At 41.2% G+C, this 19,139-nt stretch overlaps 1 protein-coding gene across 1 annotated transcript; it reads right to left on the bottom strand.

Annotated features, from left to right (window-relative positions):
* Positions 1-9,415: 9,415 nt before the first annotated feature.
* Positions 9,416-18,352, bottom strand: LOC132657900 (uncharacterized). Its single transcript, XM_060400198.1, has 2 exons — positions 18,333-18,352; positions 9,416-13,792 (listed from the first exon to the last, which is right to left on the bottom strand). The coding sequence occupies exons 1-2, from the start codon at positions 18,350-18,352 to the stop codon at positions 11,437-11,439; spliced, it is 2,376 nt and encodes a 791-aa protein (XP_060256181.1). The 3' UTR covers positions 9,416-11,436.
* Between the last annotated feature and the right edge of the window lie 787 nt (positions 18,353-19,139).

Here is a 19,139-nt window from a genome sequence, read left to right as displayed (position 1 = left end):
AATGGACAAATTCTTAGAAAAGTACAATTTTCCAAAACTGAACCAGGAAGAAATAGAAAATCTTAACAGACCCATCACAAGCACGGAAATTGATACTGTAATCAGAAATCTTCCAGCAAACAAAAGCCCAGGTCCAGATGGCTTCACAGCTGAATTCTACCAAAAATTTCGAGAAGAGCGAACACCTATCCTCCTCAAACTCTTCCAGAAAATTGCAGAGGAAGGTAAACTTCCAAACTCATTCTATGAGGCCACCATCACCCTAATACCAAAACCTGACAAAGATGTCACAAAAAAAGAAAACTACAGGCCAATATCTCTGATGAACATAGATGCAAAAATCCTCAACAAAATTCTAGCAATCAGAATCCAACAACACATTAAAAGATCATACACCATGACCAAGTGGGCTTTATCCCAGGGATGCAAGGATTCTTCAATATCCGCAAATCAATCAATGTAATTCACCACATTAACAAATTGAAAAATAAAAACCATATGATTATCTCAATAGATGCAGAGAAGGCCTTTGACAAAATTCAACATCCATTTATGATAAAAACTCTCCAGAAAGCAGGAATAGAAGGAACATACCTCAACATAATAAAAGCTATCTATGACAAACCCACAGCAAACATTATCCTCAATGGTGAAAAATTGAAAGCATTTCCCTAAAGTCAGGAACAAGACAAGGGTGTCCACTTTCACCGCTACTATTCAACATAGTTCTGGAAGTTTTGGCCACAGCAATCAGAGCAGAAAAAGAAATAAAAGGAATCCAAATTGGAAAAGAAGAAGTAAAACTCTCACTGTTTGCAGATGACATGATCCTCTACATGGAAAACCCTAAAGACTCCACCAGAAAACTACTAGAGCTCATCAATGAATATAGTAAAGTTGCAGGATATAAAATCAACACACAGAAATCCCTTGCATTCCTATACACGAATAATGAGAAAGTAGAAAAAGAAATTAAGGAAACAATTCCATTCACCATTGCAACGAAAAGAATAAAATACTTAGGAATATATCTACCTAAAGAAACTAAAGACCTGTATATAGAAAACTATAAAACACTGATGAAAGAAATCAAAGAGGACACTAATAGATGGAGAAATATACCATGTTCATGGATTGGAAGAATCAATATAGTGAAAATGAGTATACTACCCAAAGCAATTTACAAATTCAATGCAATCCCTATCAAGCTACCAGCCACATTTTTCACAGAACTAGAACAAATAATTTCAAGATTTGTATGGAAATACAAAAACCTCGAATAGCCAAAGCAATCTTGAGAAAGAAGAATGGAACTGGAGGAATCAACTTGCCTGACTTCAGGCTCTACTACAAAGCCACAGTCATCAAGACAGTATGGTACTGGCACAAAGACAGACATATAGATCAATGGAACAAAATAGAAAGCCCAGAGATAAATCCACACACATATGGACACCTTATCTTTGACAAAGGAGGCAAGAATATACAATGGAGTAAAGACAATCTCTTTAACAAGTGGTGCTGGGAAAACTGGTCAACCACTTGTAAAAGAATGAAACTAGATCACTTTCTAACACCGCACACAAAAATAAACTCAAAATGGATTAAAGATCTAAATGTAAGATCAGAAACTATAAAACTCCTAGAGGAGAACATAGGCAAAACACTCTCAGACATAAATCACAGCAGGATCCTCTATGATCCACCTCCCAGAATTCTGGAAATAAAAGCAAAAATAAACAAATGGGATCTAATTAAAATTAAAAGCTTCTGCACAACCAAGGAAAATATAAGCAAGGTGAAAAGACAGCCTTCTGAATGGGAGAAAATAATAGCAAATGAAGCAACTGACAAACAACTAATCTCAAAAATATACAAGCAACTTATGCAGCTCAATTCCAGAAAAATAAACGACCCAATCAAAAAATGGGCCAAAGAACTAAATAGACATTTCTCCAAAGAAGACATACGGATGGCTAACAAACACATGAAAAGATGCTCAACATCACTCATTATTAGAGAAATGCAAATCAAAACCACAATGAGGTACCACTTCACACCAGTCAAAATGGCTGCGATCCAAAAATCTGCAAGCAATAAATGCTGGAGAGGGTGTGGAGAAAAGGGAACCCTCCTACACTGTTGGTGGGAATGCAAACTAGTACAGCCACTATGGAGAACGGTGTGGAGATTCCTTAAAAATTGCAAATAGAACTACCTTATGACCCAGCAATCCCACTGCTGGGCATACACACCGAGGAAACCAGAATTGAAAGAGACACATGTACCCCAATGTTCATCGCAGCACTGTTTATAATAGCCAGGACATGGAAACAACCTAGATGTCCATCAGCAGATGAATGGATAAGAAAGCTGTGGTACATATACACAATGGAGTATTACTCAGCCGTTAAAAAGAATTCATTTGAATCAGTTCTGATGAGATGGATGAAACTGGAGCCGATTATACAGAGTGAAGTAAGCCAGAAAGAAAAACACCAATACAGTATACTAACACATATATATGGAATTTAGGAAGATGGCAATGACCACCCTGTATGCAAGACAGGGAAAGAGACACAGATGTGTATAATGGACTTTTGGATTCAGAGGGAGAGGGAGAGGGTGGGATGATTTGGGAGAATGACATTCTAACATGTATACTATCATGTGAATTGAATCGCCAGTCTATGTCTGACGCAGGATGCAGCATGCTTGGGGCTGGTGCATGGGGATGACCCAGAAAGTTGTTATGGGGAGGGAGGTGGGAGGGGGGTTCATGTTTGGGAATGCATGTAAGAATTAAAGATTTTAAAATTTAAAAAATAAAAAAATAAAATTAAAAAGACACATGCACCCCTGTGTTCATTGCAGCACCATTTACAATAACCAGGATATGGAAACAACCTAAATGTCCATCAACAGAGAAATGGATAAGGAAGAAGTGGTACATATATACAATGGAACATTACTCAGTCATAAAAAGGAACAAAATTGGGTCATTTGTAGAAATGTTGATGGACCTAGAGATTTTTATAGAGTGAATTAAGTCAAAAAAAGAAAAACAAATATCATATATTAATGCGTATATGTGGAATTAGAAAGAATTGCCTTAGATGATCTTATTTATAAAGCAGAAATAGTGACACAGATGTAGAGAACAAATACATAGATAGGTATCAAGGGGGAAAGGAGGATGGGATGAATTGGGAGGTTGCGACAGACATATACATACTATGTATAAAATAGATAACAAATGAGAGCCTACTGTATAGCATAGGAAACTACTCAGTGCTCTGTGGTAACCTAAATGGGAAGAAAATCCAAAAAAGAAGGATATATCTATTTGTATACCCAATTCACTTTGGTGTACAGTAGCAACCAACACAATATTATGAAGCAACTATACTTCAATAAAAACTTTAAAAATTCCAGTTAGCTCAATATGGCACGAGGTGGTATAGGTGAGGATACTGTGTGTGTGTGTGTGTGTGTGTGTGTGTGTGTGTGTGTGCGTGTGTGTGTGTGTTTGGTGGTAATGAGAGATAAATGTACCAAGCTGGTAAAAATTTACTTTCATAAAAATGAAAGTTAGTAATGACATAAAAGGTTGATTCCTTTCTCTCTGTGTGTGTGTGTGTGTGTGTGTGTGTGTGTGTGTGTGTGCATGCTCAGTCATGTCCAACTTTTTGTGACCACATGGAATGTAGTCCCCCAGGCTTCTCTGTCCATCATCCTAACTAATGAAATCATAAAATGAAATAAAGAAATCTCAATTGGTATCACAAAAGTAGACAAGAAAAAAATTCAAAAGAAGAAATTACAGGTACATATAAATAACTGACAAGAATAAGTCAAGTTTTTCATCATTATATATATGCCAGTAGAACTGTATTTAAACATACATCAAGACATATCTACCAGAATGTTCATAGCACCACTATTCATAAAAGTAAAAACTTGGAAACCATCCTGATGTCCTTTCACAGTCACATGGTAAGTAAAAAGTAACATATTCATACAATAATAAAAACAATATCATGATGATACACAGCAATATGGGTGAATCTCACAATTTTAAGTTTTGAAACAAACCAAATACAAAAGAATAGATATAATATGATTCCATATACAGAAAGATAAATACCTGCCAAAATGAATTTATAATATCACAAGTCTGAGTAATGACTAGTGTAAACTGTTAGGAAGTAGAGAGATTAATGATAAGAAACAGCTAAGAGTATGAGAGATTGTTCTGGAATATGGGCAGTGTTCTAATACTCCATCTGGCCATGCTTATGTGGTCAGTTTGGGACACTTCATTAACTATAGACACTGGAAGACTCTAATCTCATGGCATGATCTCCCCTATGGTTTGAGAAGTCATTGGTCAGTGGAGGAAGGATCAAAGAGACCAGGAGAAGAGACCAAAACAGTCTTTGTTCCATGCCAGGAGGACTGTCAAGTTGGTCTGTGCTGTTCCTAATTAGGGTAAAGTCACAGGCACATGTTTTATGGTTATTGGGCTCAAATCTTTCATAGTCACATAAACAGAAAGCAGAGAATCTCAGACCTTCTATGGAAAAACCCCCTGAGAACGTGTTTGTTATTTCCTGAGCTAAAAAGCCTGAACATGGTCGGTCTGAGGCAGATTTGAGGGTACAGTTGGACAGGACTAGAGGAAGACTTGTAGTTCTTTAGGATAAGAGTCAGGCCACTGGGAAATAGAGATTTTCAGAAACTAGCAGGTAAACAGGCTTATTATTAAATGACTTGTCCCATGTAAAAAAGGAGAGCATAATTCTTTGTTTAATTTCCTGTTGTCTAAGAAAAATACAGATAAAGTTGTGTGGACACCTATGTGACAGGAAAATAACATCAGATAACTTGTATTCAGAGATCTTCTCTGACATCCCCTAACTCAAAGTTTCCTTTCTGTCACACCTCAGGTTCTAAAGAGGAAGACTGTGGAGAATAGGCCTCTCAGTCATATTTAGCAGAAATTCAGTAGAACGGATAGAGTTAATGACACAGATGTTATAAAAGTTCAGATATTGGTTCATTTTTCTAATCTATATTGCTCTCTAGCTTGTTAAAGTTCATGAATACTATTAATTCCAACTTGTTGAGATTGTCAGGAAGCTTTGAGCTATTCAAACTCAAGATGTCTTCTCTGAGAAATAGGAATTTTTTTGACTCTTTTGTCCTAAGAAAATTGCACATGTATATGTGGTTTGGTTATGTATATAAAAAAGAAAGAAGTCATTACATTGTCTCATTTTAGACTTGCATATAGGTACCAAGAACAAGATGGTATTAATGAAGACAGATATAAGTCAATGGAAATGGAAGAGCACAGAGGATCTAGAAATACACTCATACATATATGCTACACTGATTTGCAAAGAGGAATGGAAAATCTATTCAACAAATGGTGCTGGGACAATTGGACATCCATGTGGAAAAAAGCTGACCATTGACCCTGCTTTATACCACACCCAAAATAGCTCACCACACCACACCCAAAATAACTCAAAATAGACCAAAACTTAAATGTAAAAATCAACCTATTAAACTTCTGAATGAAAGAAGAGTGAAAAATATTAATATTCATGGCCTTGCAGTATGTAAAACTTTCTTAGAACACTAAAATCATGAGCCATAAAATAACTGATCAATAGAGAATCAAATGAAAAATTTGGCTCTCTGAAAATTACATTAAGACAATTAGAGGTCTGACTAAAGAATAGAAAAAATATTTTCACTGAATATATCTGACAAAAAACTGGTATCCAAATTATATAAAGACTCTTACAGTTCAATAATATGTAAGAGAATGTAGTAAGAATAGGGCAAAGTGTTTGAATAGCTGATTTCATAAAAGAAGATGTTGAGTGGTCAGTAAGTGCATGAAAAGATGGTCAACTTCCTTAGTCATTAGGGAAATTCAAATTAAAACTGCAATGAGAAAACAGAACAAACTCATTAGAAAGGCTAAAATTAAGAAGAATGACAATATCAAGTGTCAGAGAGGATATAGAGCAGCTAGACCATGCCTCACTATTGGTAGTAACCATTTCAGAAACTTGTTAGGCACCTGTGAAACGTGCACACACCATATGACTCAGACATTTCACTTCTAAATATCTATCCAAGAGAATTAAAAATTTTTGTCCAGACAATGATTTGTGTATAGATGTTCATAGTAGATTTTTGCATAATAGCTAAAAACTGGAAACACTCAAATGTCCGGAGCCGCGTTAGGCATTACTGACAAAATAGAGGCACGGCCCTAAATCCCCTCCCTTGTTCCATAGGCACGGACCCGGAATGAAGGATTTAGGCTTTGTGATTCTGACTTGTGTTTTCCTTTCCTCGGCTGAGTTGACTGAAGAGAATATTAAGGTGCTTATTGTTTTTGAGAGGAGCAGGAGAAGGCATAAAGCCCCCTGCAGTTGTGCTCAAAGAATAATTCACAAAGTTAATCACTGACATTTGTTCAAGGACTTTTACAAAAGAGTGTTCCATGATGAGCACAGAGGCCGCAGCTTGAGACCACGGAAGGGATTCCCATCTGAAGCCTATTTGTGAGAAAAGTGTTTATGGCAAAGGAGTTTGCTGAATTTAGGGCTTAAGAATAATTAAAATAGTTAGAAGCTAAAGATTTAAGGATGGCTGTAATGTTACAATATTCTACTATAGCTTATAAAAATTAAGGACTTAAGAGATATTATTAGCTAGAAGCCCTTTCTAAGAAATAGTGAACTTAGGATACTAGGAGCAAACAGGACTTAGAAAGATAAGAAACTGAGGAATGTGGTATGCAGCCCAGACATTAGCATGAGTTACAGTGTATTCACAAGGACATACGAGAAAAAGTAGATAAGAGAATCGCTGAGGAAGGAACTCCTTTTGAGGGCAACAATGATTTTTGGAGAAAAATAAATCTGGGTCAATGGGAACTAAAAATATCAAACCTCTGACCTAATGCTTTTGTAAAAGTATAAAAGAGAATCATAATCTTGAAATAAACAGGCAGTCCAAGAAAACTGAGAGCCTACCTCAGTTTCTCTCGCCGACACTGCCCATCCCTTCAGGTTGAATCCCTGGCTGCTGGAGCTGGACTCCAGCACTCAAAATGTCCATACATAGATAGATACTGCGTTGGCCAAAAAGTTCTTTTGGGGTTTTGTGTAACATACCCTGGATGAATTTTCTGGCCAATCCAATAGCTAAATGAAATATGCTATACAATAAAATACTGCTTAATAATAGAAATGGATAGCTACTCATACAAGCAACAACATGGTTGAATTTAAAATTTATTATGCTGTCTGAAAGAAGGCAACAATGAAAGAATACTTATTGTATTATTCCACTTATATAAAAGGCAAACTAATTTATAGTAACCCAAAGCATATCTGGTCGCCCAGGACTGGAGCTGACGGAAGAATAGACTGCAAAGGGGCACTGTAAATTTTGGGGGATCATGAAAATATTTTCTGTCTTGATCATGGGAATGGTTTCAAGGGTTTAGTGGTTTCAAGTTGGCTAAATTCATCAAAATGTGTACCTTAAATGGATGCATTTTTCTGTGCTAGGTTATTTCTCAGTAAAATTGACATAAAAATAAGAAAATAATTTTAAACTAGGATAGAGGAACTTACATGATTCCGTCTTCTGTGGGACCTTTCAAGTGCAAGAACATAGGGCTCATTTATGTGGGAGTGTATGTTTACACTTAGACATGACTTCCTTGAGACCATTTTATTCCTATATTCTAGTTTGCTTTTAGACTAGTGAGACTTCTGGGAGCATTCTAAAACCACATAGCAAGAGAAGATCTTTTCCCTTTCCTTGGTTTTTACATTTTTGTTTTCATGTACCTAGCAATTAGTAGCAAATGCACAGTTGAAACACGAGGCATTGTCTTGAGGACAGAAAGAATCTGAACTAGGACCTGAACCAGGAGCAGCCAAGTGTGTAGAGGATGTTTTTGGAGAATTGAGGAGACTGAGGAAAAAGTTGAATCCCTGGGGGTCCAAGGGAATGTGAAGCCAGCATAGGAACAGCCTAGGACAGAGTTGTACTTCTTACCAGCAAGTGAGACCCTTGAGGTGGAACATAAGTGCATCCCAGCTTGCACCCAGTAACTTGTTTAAACCTCTTTCTGCCTTTTTTTTCTCAATGCATCCATTCTATTGCCATCTTCCCAGTGTCTCAGGCCCCCAAAAAGTCTAGTTTGATTATTCTTCATTCTCTTCTTCACTTCCCACAATCAAACGACTCATCTTCATAATTTTGCATATAATTTACACTTACTGGTCTAATCCTGAGTGCCAGGCACTTTTCGAGACAGTGGGGTTAGAGAGATAAATACGAAAAGACTGAGTTTTCCTTTGAACCAACAGTCCAGAAGCATTGAGAGGGGTCTATGAATGCAGGAAAAATTACATCAGAGAACATTGGTTGAGGCTCCTCTCACATTTGGTGATGTCCCTTTCCATTTCTACAGAGTGTAGAAGCTATGTGGTCAGAGCTTCCTCATCTTCAAAGGTTGTCACCTTCAAATTAAGATTCTATTATCCATTCTTGTGTTCTTCCCTCTGGTCCCTAAGGAAGAGGCATCCCTAACCTCTTTGCAATATTCACTCTGTCCTCTAAATCCTGCTGCTACTCACCTCCCATTGGGCTTTTTTTTTTTTTTCCTTTGTCTTGGGTCTGAAATATCTTGAGTATTTTACTTTTGTGGTTGCTTCGCTTTGGATAAGAAAACACACATCTTCCCTTTTTTAAAATATAGAGTGGATCTTGCCCCCTCCATAAGCTTTTCTTTATATTTCTTTTATTGCCAGATTTCTCTAAAAGGAATTTCAAATTTAGCACGTCTGGCTCAGTAAATGTTTCTTGGTGAAATAAATTGCTGAATGCATCCTATCCAATTATTATTATTTAGTTTCACTTCTGCCCTCACCTTTTTCTAGAAAAAGTTCTCTAGAAGCCTGATAATCACATTCTAATTATCCAGTCCAGGGAGCCTTTCCAGCTTTGTATCCTGTTAAATCTGGGGGCTCCTCTTTGTGACCATCTCTCCTCCCTTGTTCCCATCATGATAATGTGCCTTTGAGTGAAGGAGATCATACAAGTACTGCTGATTGGCAGTTTGGTAAAGATTTTTTATATGTCAGCATTTATCTCACACATATTTATTGAGGGCTTTCAGCATGCTAGGAAATGTTTTAGGTACTAGTGTTGACCAATGAATAAGGCAGGTTAGCTCCCTGCCTCTGCAGTGTTTACCTCTACTGAGGGAAGCAGACTGTAAACTTCAAAATATTTGAAGAAGGAAAATAATTTTGTTATGCTCCGAGCCCGTATCTCCAAACCGACCAAGAGAACAAGTCCACCACAGTAATGCAAAAGCAAGAAGGGAGTTTGTTTATTCCTAGCGCGCTAGGGCCCAAGTCTCATCCCCCACAAGGGAATCTGACAAGAGCCCCGAACAAAGGAGTATGGAGGCAGTTCTTTGTCTCAGTTACAGGAGTAGCTGGCGTTATATGATTGGCCAGGCAGGATGAGCGCATATCCTGTCTCTTTCTGGTAAACATGACTCAGGTCCTAGAGCCCGTCGTTTGGTCCCTAACATTCCCCCCGTCCTTAGATCATATAGAGGAATCTTCCTCTCGGTCCTGAGACACAGTTTGATATTGTTGTCGAAGCACAAACAGCTGTAATGTATTTATGTGTTTCTTTACAAAGGCTATAAGTCTATTGATAATATATGGGCCAAAGGTAAGCATCAGTAGAAGTATTAGCAGGGGTCCCAGCAAGGTGGAGATTAGGGTGGTCAACCAAGGGGATTGTTGAAACCAAGACTCAAACCATCCTTGTTGAGCCTCACGTTTTCATTTACGTTGGGCTAGTCCCTCTCTTACTTAGGCCATAGATTTTTTTAACTATTTTTGTGTGATCAGCATAAAAACAACACTCTTTTTTTAGGGCAGCGCAGAGTCCCCCCTGTATCTCCCCACAGATCTTTTAGTTATGCCTGGGTGCACCTGGACATGCCCAGAATGCATGATTTTGGAGCTTGCCCCTCTTCCAGGGTATATTTACCACCGGCTTAAGGTCAAAGTATAAGTCTGGCCACCAAGTATTTGGTGGATGTATTGCGGTGGTGGAGTTAAGCATCTCACGTGTTAGTCTATTTTGCAGTTTTCAGGTGATTTTGACGGGTTGATGCGGGTTCACGCTGGCAGCTCCGGAGCAGAGTAACTGGGTCATCCACAAGATGGCCCAGCCGAGCTGTCCTGGTCCTGTTGGCGCCTTCGAAGCTTTAGCCTCAGGGGATTGGACGGGTGCAGAGATGCTTCCCTTTTTTTTTTTTTTAGCGTCTTCCTGCTCTGCTGAAGCAGCTGGGCGTACGTGGTTGGAATGCACGCAAGGCCCGATACCGTCGACTTTTAGGGCAGTTGGGGCGGTAAGAAGAACAACATAAGGACCCTTCCATTTGGGTTCTAGTGCCTTGGTTTGGTGCCTTTTGACCCATACCCAATCTCCTGGGCCAATGTCAAGCGAGGGAATAGTTCCCTTATTTTGACCCACATGTATTTTCCGGAGCAGTTTCCAGACACGAGAGTGCACCTCGCTTAAGGCCATCAAGGCCTCTTGGAATTGTCCCAACGTGGAAGGCGGTAGTTTCTTCCCTTCAAATATTGGACATACAGGGGAAGGTCTCCCATACAGAATTTCAAATGGGGTCAGATTAAGTTGATAAGGAGTATTACGCGCACAGAAGAGGGCGAAGGGAAGGAGGGTCACCCAGTCTCCGCCAGTCTCTATAGCCAATTTAGTTAAAGTTTCTTTTAGAGTCCGATTCATTCTTTCTATTTGCCCTGAGCTCTGTGGACTGTATTCACAATGTCACTAAATTTCATTTAGTCCCCAGGGCTAGGCAAGGCTCTGAACTATCTGACTCACAAAAGCAGGTCTATTATCAGAGCCGATGGTCACTGGCAGGCCAAACCTGGGAACTATTTCTTCTAAAATCTTTTTTTGCCACTATCATCACAGTTTCTCCCTTCGTAGGAAAAGCCTCCACCCACCCTGAGAAGGTATCCACCAACACTAACAAGTACCGGTAACCATACTTGCCTGGCCTTACCTCGGTGAAATCTATTTGCCAGTGTTGCCCTGGTCCTTCTCCCCGATACCTCAGTCCTGCATGTTGTCCTTTTCCTGGCCTCATCTGTTGACACGCCTTACAAGCATACACTATGTTCTTTACAGTTGTCTGGTGCCGGGAAATCACAGGCGCACAGTTTGAAAGAGCATCAGAGTCTTCTTTTCTCCCAGATGAGTAGACAAGTGTAAATGCTCACATAGTTGCTATCCCAACTGAGCAGGGAGTATCAAGTAGCCGTCTGAGTCTCGGTATCATCCATCTTCACCTTTTTGAAGGTTGATGTGTTTTTGGATCCAAGCAAGGTCTGTGGATGAATACTCAGGGGTTGGGGGCAGAGTTCTCATAACTGGAGGTGGAAGTCCGATCACCAACACAGGGGTGATGAAATCTTCATCAGCTACTTTTTGAGCTGCCAGGTCTGCAGCATGATTCCCTCGTGCCGTGGGGCTGTCACCCTTTGGATGTCCAGGTACGTGTACTATTGACACAGCCCGAGGCATCTGTACAGCCTCTAAAAGTCTCCAGATTTCAGTCAAGTTTTTAATTTCTTTTCCTTCAGCTGTCAAAAACCCCCGTTCCCAATATATCAGGCCCTGGATATGTACTGTGCCAAAAGCATAGCGACTGTCAGTGAAAATAGTTATTCTTTTTTCTTTGGCTCTCTCTAATGCTTGAATCAGGGCAATTAACTCTGCCTTTTGTGCTGAGGTATCCGGGGGAAGGGCCTCTGCCCATATCATCTGTCCAGAGTCATCTACTACTGTGGCTCCCGCCCGTCTCTGTCCATCTTTTACGTAACTGCTGCCGTATGTGAACCATTTTAGCTCACTGTTATCCAGTGGAGTATCGGTTAAGTCCTTTTGCATTGCTGTTTCCCCAGCCAGTATCTCATCACAATCATGGAGGGGGCTACTTTCCTCCGGATTGGGCAAAAGAGTGGCTGGATTTAGAATGCAGGGCGTTTGGAAATGAATCCGTGGGGTGTCAAGTAGCAAGGCCTGGTAGTGCGTCAAGCGGGCATTAGAAATCCATTTACCTGGGGGTTGCTTTAAAACTCTCTCTATGGCATGAGGAGTGTAGACCAAGAGTCTCTGTCCATAAGTCAGTTTATCAGCATTGTGGACTAACAGCGCGGTGGCCGTGATGATACGGAGGCAAGGTGGCCATCCGGCTGCCACTGGGTCCAGTCTCTTGGAAAGGTAAGCTACAGGTCGCATCCATGGTCCCCATCTCTGTGTTAGTACCCCTTTTTCTATCCCCCACTTTTCATCTACAAATAATTGGAAAGGCTTAGATGGATCAGGGAGGGCAAGGGCAGAAGCCTCTAGCAAGGCTCGCCTGAGCTCTTGGAAGGCCTCTTTCATTGGCTCAGTCCATTTCCAGTCCTTGTTTTCTTTGGTCCCTTCATATAGGGGCCTGGCCTTTTCTGCAAACCCCAAAATCCATAACCGGCAATATCCCACAGTTCCCAGAAATTCTCTCACTTGTCTAGGGTTGGCCGACTCAGGCATCTGGAGGATGGTTTCTTTCATAGCCTGTGTTAGCCACCTCTGGCCCTGTTTTATCTTGTAACTGAGGTATGTAACCTCTTGGTTGGCAATTTGGGCCTTTTTGGCACTGGCCCTGTAACCTAAAGTCCCCAAGGTTTGGAGAAGGTCACCTGTTGCCTCTTGGCACTCTTTCTCTGTAGCCGCTGCCAGCATAAGGTCATCAACATATTGTAATAAAACAATGGTAGGGTGTTCAACCCGATACTCACGGAGGTCTTCGTCCAGGGCCTCATTAAATAACGTGGGCGAGTTTCTGAAACTCTGTGGTAAGCGAGTCCATGTCAGCTGCACAGGGGTCTGACCACCGTCTTCCTGCCATTCGAAGGCAAAGATCTCTTGGCTTGCGGGGGCAAGAGGCAAACTGAAAAAGGCATCTTTTAGATCTAAAATAGTGTACCAAATGTAGTTTGGAGGCAAGTTGCTGAGCAATGTATAAGGGTTAGAAACCATAGGATGAATATCATTTACCCATTGGTTGACTTCTCGTAGATCTTGAACCGGTCTAAAATCAGTTCCCCAGGCTTTTTCCCCAGGCAACAGGGGAGTGTTCCATGGGGACCGGCACCTTTTCAGGACCCCAGCGTCTCTGAGGCATTGTACATGAGAAGTAACCTCTTGTCGAGCCTCTTGGCTCATGGGATACTGCCGTACCCTCACCGGGGAAGCACTGGCTTTCAGTTCCACAATGATAGGGGGCCTCTGTTTGGCCAGTCCCATTCCTGCTGTTTCATCCCAGGCCTGAGGGTATCTTTGAACCCATGGTTGTACTTTGGGGCTTATTGTCGCTGTGGCCTCTGGCAAGTAGAGTCTGTATTTATCTTTTAATGCCAAAGATAGGACCTGAATTGGATGCCCGGTCCCATCTAGAACCGACACTTGTCCGTGGTTGAAATGAATTTGGGCATTTACTTTAGACAGTAAATCCCTTCCCAACAAGGGTGCTGGACACTCAGGTATCACCAGAAAAGAATGGGTCACCTGGTGGGCCCCTAAGTTCACATGCCGTTTTGTAGTCCATCCATATCGTTTAGTCCCGGTTGCTCCCTGCACCCAGCTACTTTTTTAGACATAGGTCCATCTTTTTGGTTTAAGACTGAGTATTGGGCTCCCGTGTCCACCATGAAGCCAACCAGTTTCCCCTCCACATTTATAGTAACCCAGGACTTGGGGAGGGGCTTCGAGCCCTGACCCCCCTAGTTGCTATCCTCACCCGCGTAGAGGATATGACTGTCTAGGGAGGGAGTCTCGTTCTTGGGGTTCTTGGGCCCCTCTTTTAGATTTTTCTTGGGGCATGTATTTTTTCAATGTCCAAACTCTTTACAAAATGCACATTGGCTTTTTTTTTTTTCTTATTTAAGCTTATGCCTTGTCGTTTTTCTTCAGTTTTTGAGTCCAATTTTTTTCCTTTTTGCAACCTGTTTTTGTTTTCAACCCTGGCAAAAAATATCTGGGCCAGCTCTTTTTGATTTTTACGGTTTTCTTCAGCTCTAAATTTTCTTTCTTCTCTTTTAATGTGGTCCTCTCTCTCTTCTGGGGTCTCTCTATGATTAAAAACTCTCTCAGCTGCCCTCACTAGATCTTGCAAGCATTGTTCACTTAACCTTTCTATCTTTTGTAACTTTTTTCTAATATCGGGGCTGCTTGATTTACAAATGCTAACATAACTGCCGCTTGTGACTCATCTGCCTGTGGGTCCATAGGGGTATACTGTCTAAAAGTTTCCATTATCCTTTTTAGGAAGGCTACTGGGCTCTCATTTTGCTCTTGTCTCACTGAATTTATTTTGGCCAAATTAGTTGGCTTTCTGGCGGCCGCTCTAAGGCCAGCCATGAGAGTCTGACAGTACACTCGGAGACGCTCCCTACCTTCAGTGCGTTGGAAGTCCCAGTTGGGTCGCACCAAGGGGAACCCCTCCTCAATGAGGTTAGGCTGTATTGTGGGCCTCCCATCCACCCCTGGCACATTATTCCGGGCTTCTGACAGGATCCATTCGTGCTCCTCTGTAATAAAAAGTACCTGTAACAGTTGCTGACAATCATCTCAAGTGGGATTGTGAGTAAACAGGATAGACTCTAAAAGATCAATAAGACCCTGCGGTTTTTCAGAGAAGGAGGGAGTCTGGGTTTTCCAATTGTACAAATCACTAGTGGAGAAGGGCCAATACTGATATGTCCGTTCTCTACCCTCTCTGGCTGGCGCCGCCCGGACCGGAAATGCATGAACGGTGGAGGAGGGAACCTCTGGGTCTTCTTCTGCTACGCTGGCTTTTTTTTTTTTTTTTTTTTTTGCCTTTCCCCGAGTTCCTTGGGCGGGGTCCCTTTTTCTGGGAGGAGCTGAAGACTTGGTTCTCTTTCTGGCTTCTCCCGATGAAACCTGTGGAACCTATGGAAGCAAGGGCGGGTAAGAGGGAAGGGAAGTGAGGGGCTGAAAAACAAAAGGTTTTAGCCAGCCCAGGGAGTTTTCCACCAGGTCCTGTCAGACCAAAATGTATGGAGTTTGGTCTGGCTGGGTGTCCCGAAGGGTAGGGGGCGAACATCTTCTCTCTGACCACTCGAATAGTAGGCAGGCTGAATGTGCCTTCTTGTGGCCAGCTGACATCAAAAGCAGGCCACTAGGCAGAACAAAAAGTTACTAACTTGCTTTTCTTTACCAGCAATGATAGATTCTGTGCTCTAGACTTGAAATCAGAGAAGTGGTTAATCATAAGAGATAAAGGAGTAGAAGTTGTTTGTCCCATGATCACAGAAAAGTACACTGGGAGCCAACAGAGCACACAAAGAGCAACACAGACACCACGAATAGAGAAACAGATAACAAACGCAAGGTGGCCACCGACAAGGCACTCAATCTTACCTGCAGGATGTTCACAGAGCCAGCCGCCTCCCCAGCACGAAACCGGGCCCTGGCCTTATGCTGGACTTGCCTCTGCACTTTACACCCAGATGCCTCCCCAGTACGTAACTGGGCCCCGGACTTAATTTGGGCTTCTGCAATGTTAGCACCGGTGCTCAGAGCTCTTATCTCCTAACGAAGTTACTCCCTTCTACCAGGAGAGTTGTCCTCCCCGGCGGGACGGAGATCCCGGACGAGCCCCCAAATGTTATGCTCCAAGCCCGTATCTCCGAACTGACCGAGAGAGAGAGCAAGTCCACCACGGTAATGCAAGGGCAAGAAGGGAGTTTGTTTATTCCTAGCACGCTAGGGCCCAAGTCTCATCCCACACAAGGGAATCCGACAAGAGCCCCAAACAAAGGAGTATGGCGGCTTATATACAGGCAGTTCTTTGTCTCAGTTACAGGAGTAGCTGGCATTACATGATTGGCCAGGCAGGATGAGCGCATATCCTGTCTCTTTCTGGTAAACATGACTCAGGTCCTAGAGCCCGTTGTTTGGTCCCTAACAAATTTCAGGTTAAGTGTTAGCAAAGAAACAATCAGATAACTGGATGGAGAGTAACCTGAGACTGCGTTTGATCATATAGTTAGAGAATATGTGTTCAAAGGGTCTGCTGCTAATCATGAGGTGCTTTAAGATCTTTATGCAATGTCTAGCCTTTTCCAGTTTCTATCAAATATCATGATCCACCAGTGACACCACTGGGTATTTATCTGAAGGAAAAGAAAATACTAATTTGAAAAGATCCTCCCCATCCCTGACCAGGTTCATTCCAGCATTATTTACAACAACCAAAGTTGAAAGCAACATAAATGTCCATTGATGGATGGATGGATAAAGAAAATGTGGTACATTTCGGATAGAATATTATTCAGCAAAAAAAATAAATAAACAGAGAGAGAGAGAGACAGAGAAATCTTGCCATTTGTGACAACATGGCTTGACCTTGAGGGCTTTATGTTAAGTTAAATGTCAGACAAAGATAAATACCATATGATCTCACTTACGTACGGAAGCTAAGACAAAACATAACATAACCAAAGACGAGCTAAATGATACAGAGAACAGATGGGTGGCTGCCAAAGGGTGGGGGAGAAGGACGGAAAATGGGCGAAGGAGGTACAAAGGCTGACATTTCCAGTTATAAAAGGAGTGAGTCCTGGGGACGTTATGTGCAGCATGATGACTGTAGTGGATAGTACACTGTTGTGACTTGAGAGTTGCTAAGAAGACCGTAACATTTTTCATCATAAGGAAAAGTAAACTATAACTGTGTGGTGATGGATGTTCACAAGGCTTGCTGTGGGTTATAATTTTGCAATATATACACATATGGAGTCATGTTGCACAGCTTAACTAATATTATGTGTGAATTATACCTCAATAAAAGAGAAAAAGGTAACAAAATGTTAGGTTGCCTCTTAATGTCTACCTCCTATGTAGATTTTACTATTTCTGTAGCTCCTCTTTGGACTTGAATTTATGGTGTTAGAGTGGCTTATCCAGCGAGAAACTTATTTTGAATTCCTAACTCTGGCCTTTTGGGGGTATTATTCCGTTTTGATAGGAAAATGGTGATGTGGGCACCTTTTATTTCTTGAAAGCCATTTTTCCTACTTCTTCACCTAAACTATGTCCCCGTTAGTTACCTACTAAATGCCAGGCATTAGTTTGCGCTATTTGACTGCTCTGTATAAGAAGCTCTCGAATCTGTATCTCTATCCATGTATGGCCCACCTTTCACAGTGCATCCTGAAACTCACAGGTAAGTCATTAACTTGTTTACAAAACTCAGAAAGTCCTCATTGGTTTATGATATGATCAAATTACTTGTCCCTAGCATTCAGTGCCCCTCATAATTTGGCAACAATCAACCCAACCCCTCTTTTTTCTTTGAAGTGAAGTTGCTCAATTGTGTCTAACTCTTTGTACACCATGGACTGTAGCCTACCAGGCTTCTCTATCCATAGGATTATCCAGGCAAGAGTACTGGAGTGGGTTGTCATTTCCTTCTCTGGAGGATCTTCCCGACCCAGGGACTGAACCCGGGTCTCCAGCATTGTAGGCAGACGCTTTACTGTCTGAGCCTTCTGTTATAATATTACTTCTCTCTAATGGTTTGGTTTCCTGGCTGCAAGGCAAGTGGCATCTTGACTCCCCACTGGGGATCAAACATCAAAAAGCAAAGTCTTAAACACTGGACTGCCAGGGAAGTCCCAACCCAATACTTTTATAACCACTTGTTTTCCTTTTCTGAACTTCTAGTTCACTTTCTTCCCTTAAAAGCTGTACTCTGTCATCTTGCCTCAGTCTCAGAGTTTTGTTAACCCTGTATGTTGAGGTGCAGCAGAATATGCCACCTCCAAATCTGCCACTCTGACATGTGGATTGTGCTGAGCAGAAGGCAATTAAGACCCAGCAGACTCAGGAAAAGCTTTTATACCTCTCCTTGAACTGCCTAAAAGAATTATGTAGAGGGCCTATACCAGAAAGTCTTGGAGAAGGCAATGGCAACCCACTCCAGTATTCTTGCTTGGAGAACTCCATGGACAGAGGAGCCTGGTGGGCTACAGTCCGTGGGGGAGCAAAGAGTAGAGTGACTGAGAGACTAACACTGTACCAGAAAGTGCTATTACCAGAGACAGCTTTTTTTTTTTTAATCAGAAAGACGTATTTGCACGACATTGCAAACATTTGCTTACCAGTCATTTGCTCTTCCCATCTTCTTAATTGTCTCCCTCCTCTTTGAAGCTCCAGATCCCTACTGCCTTCTCCTTAGCTTGAGATGGTATATATACCTCAATTGCCACACCATCTTTGAGTCTTGGTGGGGATTAAGTATGTAATTAAACTTAACTTTGTCCTGTTAATCTATTTTATATCAATTCAAATATTAAATCAGCAAAAGATTATGTTAGATGAGCATTTCCCAGGACACTATACTCCTAACACAATTCTACTTATTTGTGAAGCCTTCCTTTATTCTTCCAGGTCCAGTTAGTTCCCCTCTTCCCTGTATTTACCATAGCACCTCTTACTTACATGAGTCATAATAAAGTTAAACTTTTCATGAGTCCTTTGCCCTTGGTCTGATGCACCTCAGATTCTCTCACAGAGTGAGTAAACTTTCCGTATATGGTAAGATTTCAGTAAATGTATAAATTAATGAAGGAGTAAAAGCAATCTCTTAGAATAAAATCAGATTTGAAAACAAGTTTATTTCACCACACATTTACCCCCTATTACTCGATGTCAACTCCCAATACAGGAAACCGACTTTTGCTTTCTTTTTTCAGTTTTCTCTCAATTCCAGGAAATGTTTGTTTTTAACAGGAACTTCAGTTAAGTGACTAGTGAATGTTTTTTGAGAGATGTTTTCTCTGGGCTTTTTTGTTTTTTATTGACAGTTTTTAACTTAAGTTCTCTTTGAAAAATAATAGTCTTATTCTGAATAAACTGAGGAAAAAGGAAATCACCCAGTCCTCCAGAGTGATACTAGAGAGAGCCAA

This window comes from Ovis aries, chromosome 15, assembly GCF_016772045.2.
Source record: "Ovis aries strain OAR_USU_Benz2616 breed Rambouillet chromosome 15, ARS-UI_Ramb_v3.0, whole genome shotgun sequence".
Classification (NCBI taxonomy): Eukaryota; Metazoa; Chordata; class Mammalia; order Artiodactyla; family Bovidae; genus Ovis; species Ovis aries.
Note: the sequence above shows the minus strand (reverse complement) of the source record. Positions and strands in the feature narration are given on the sequence as shown.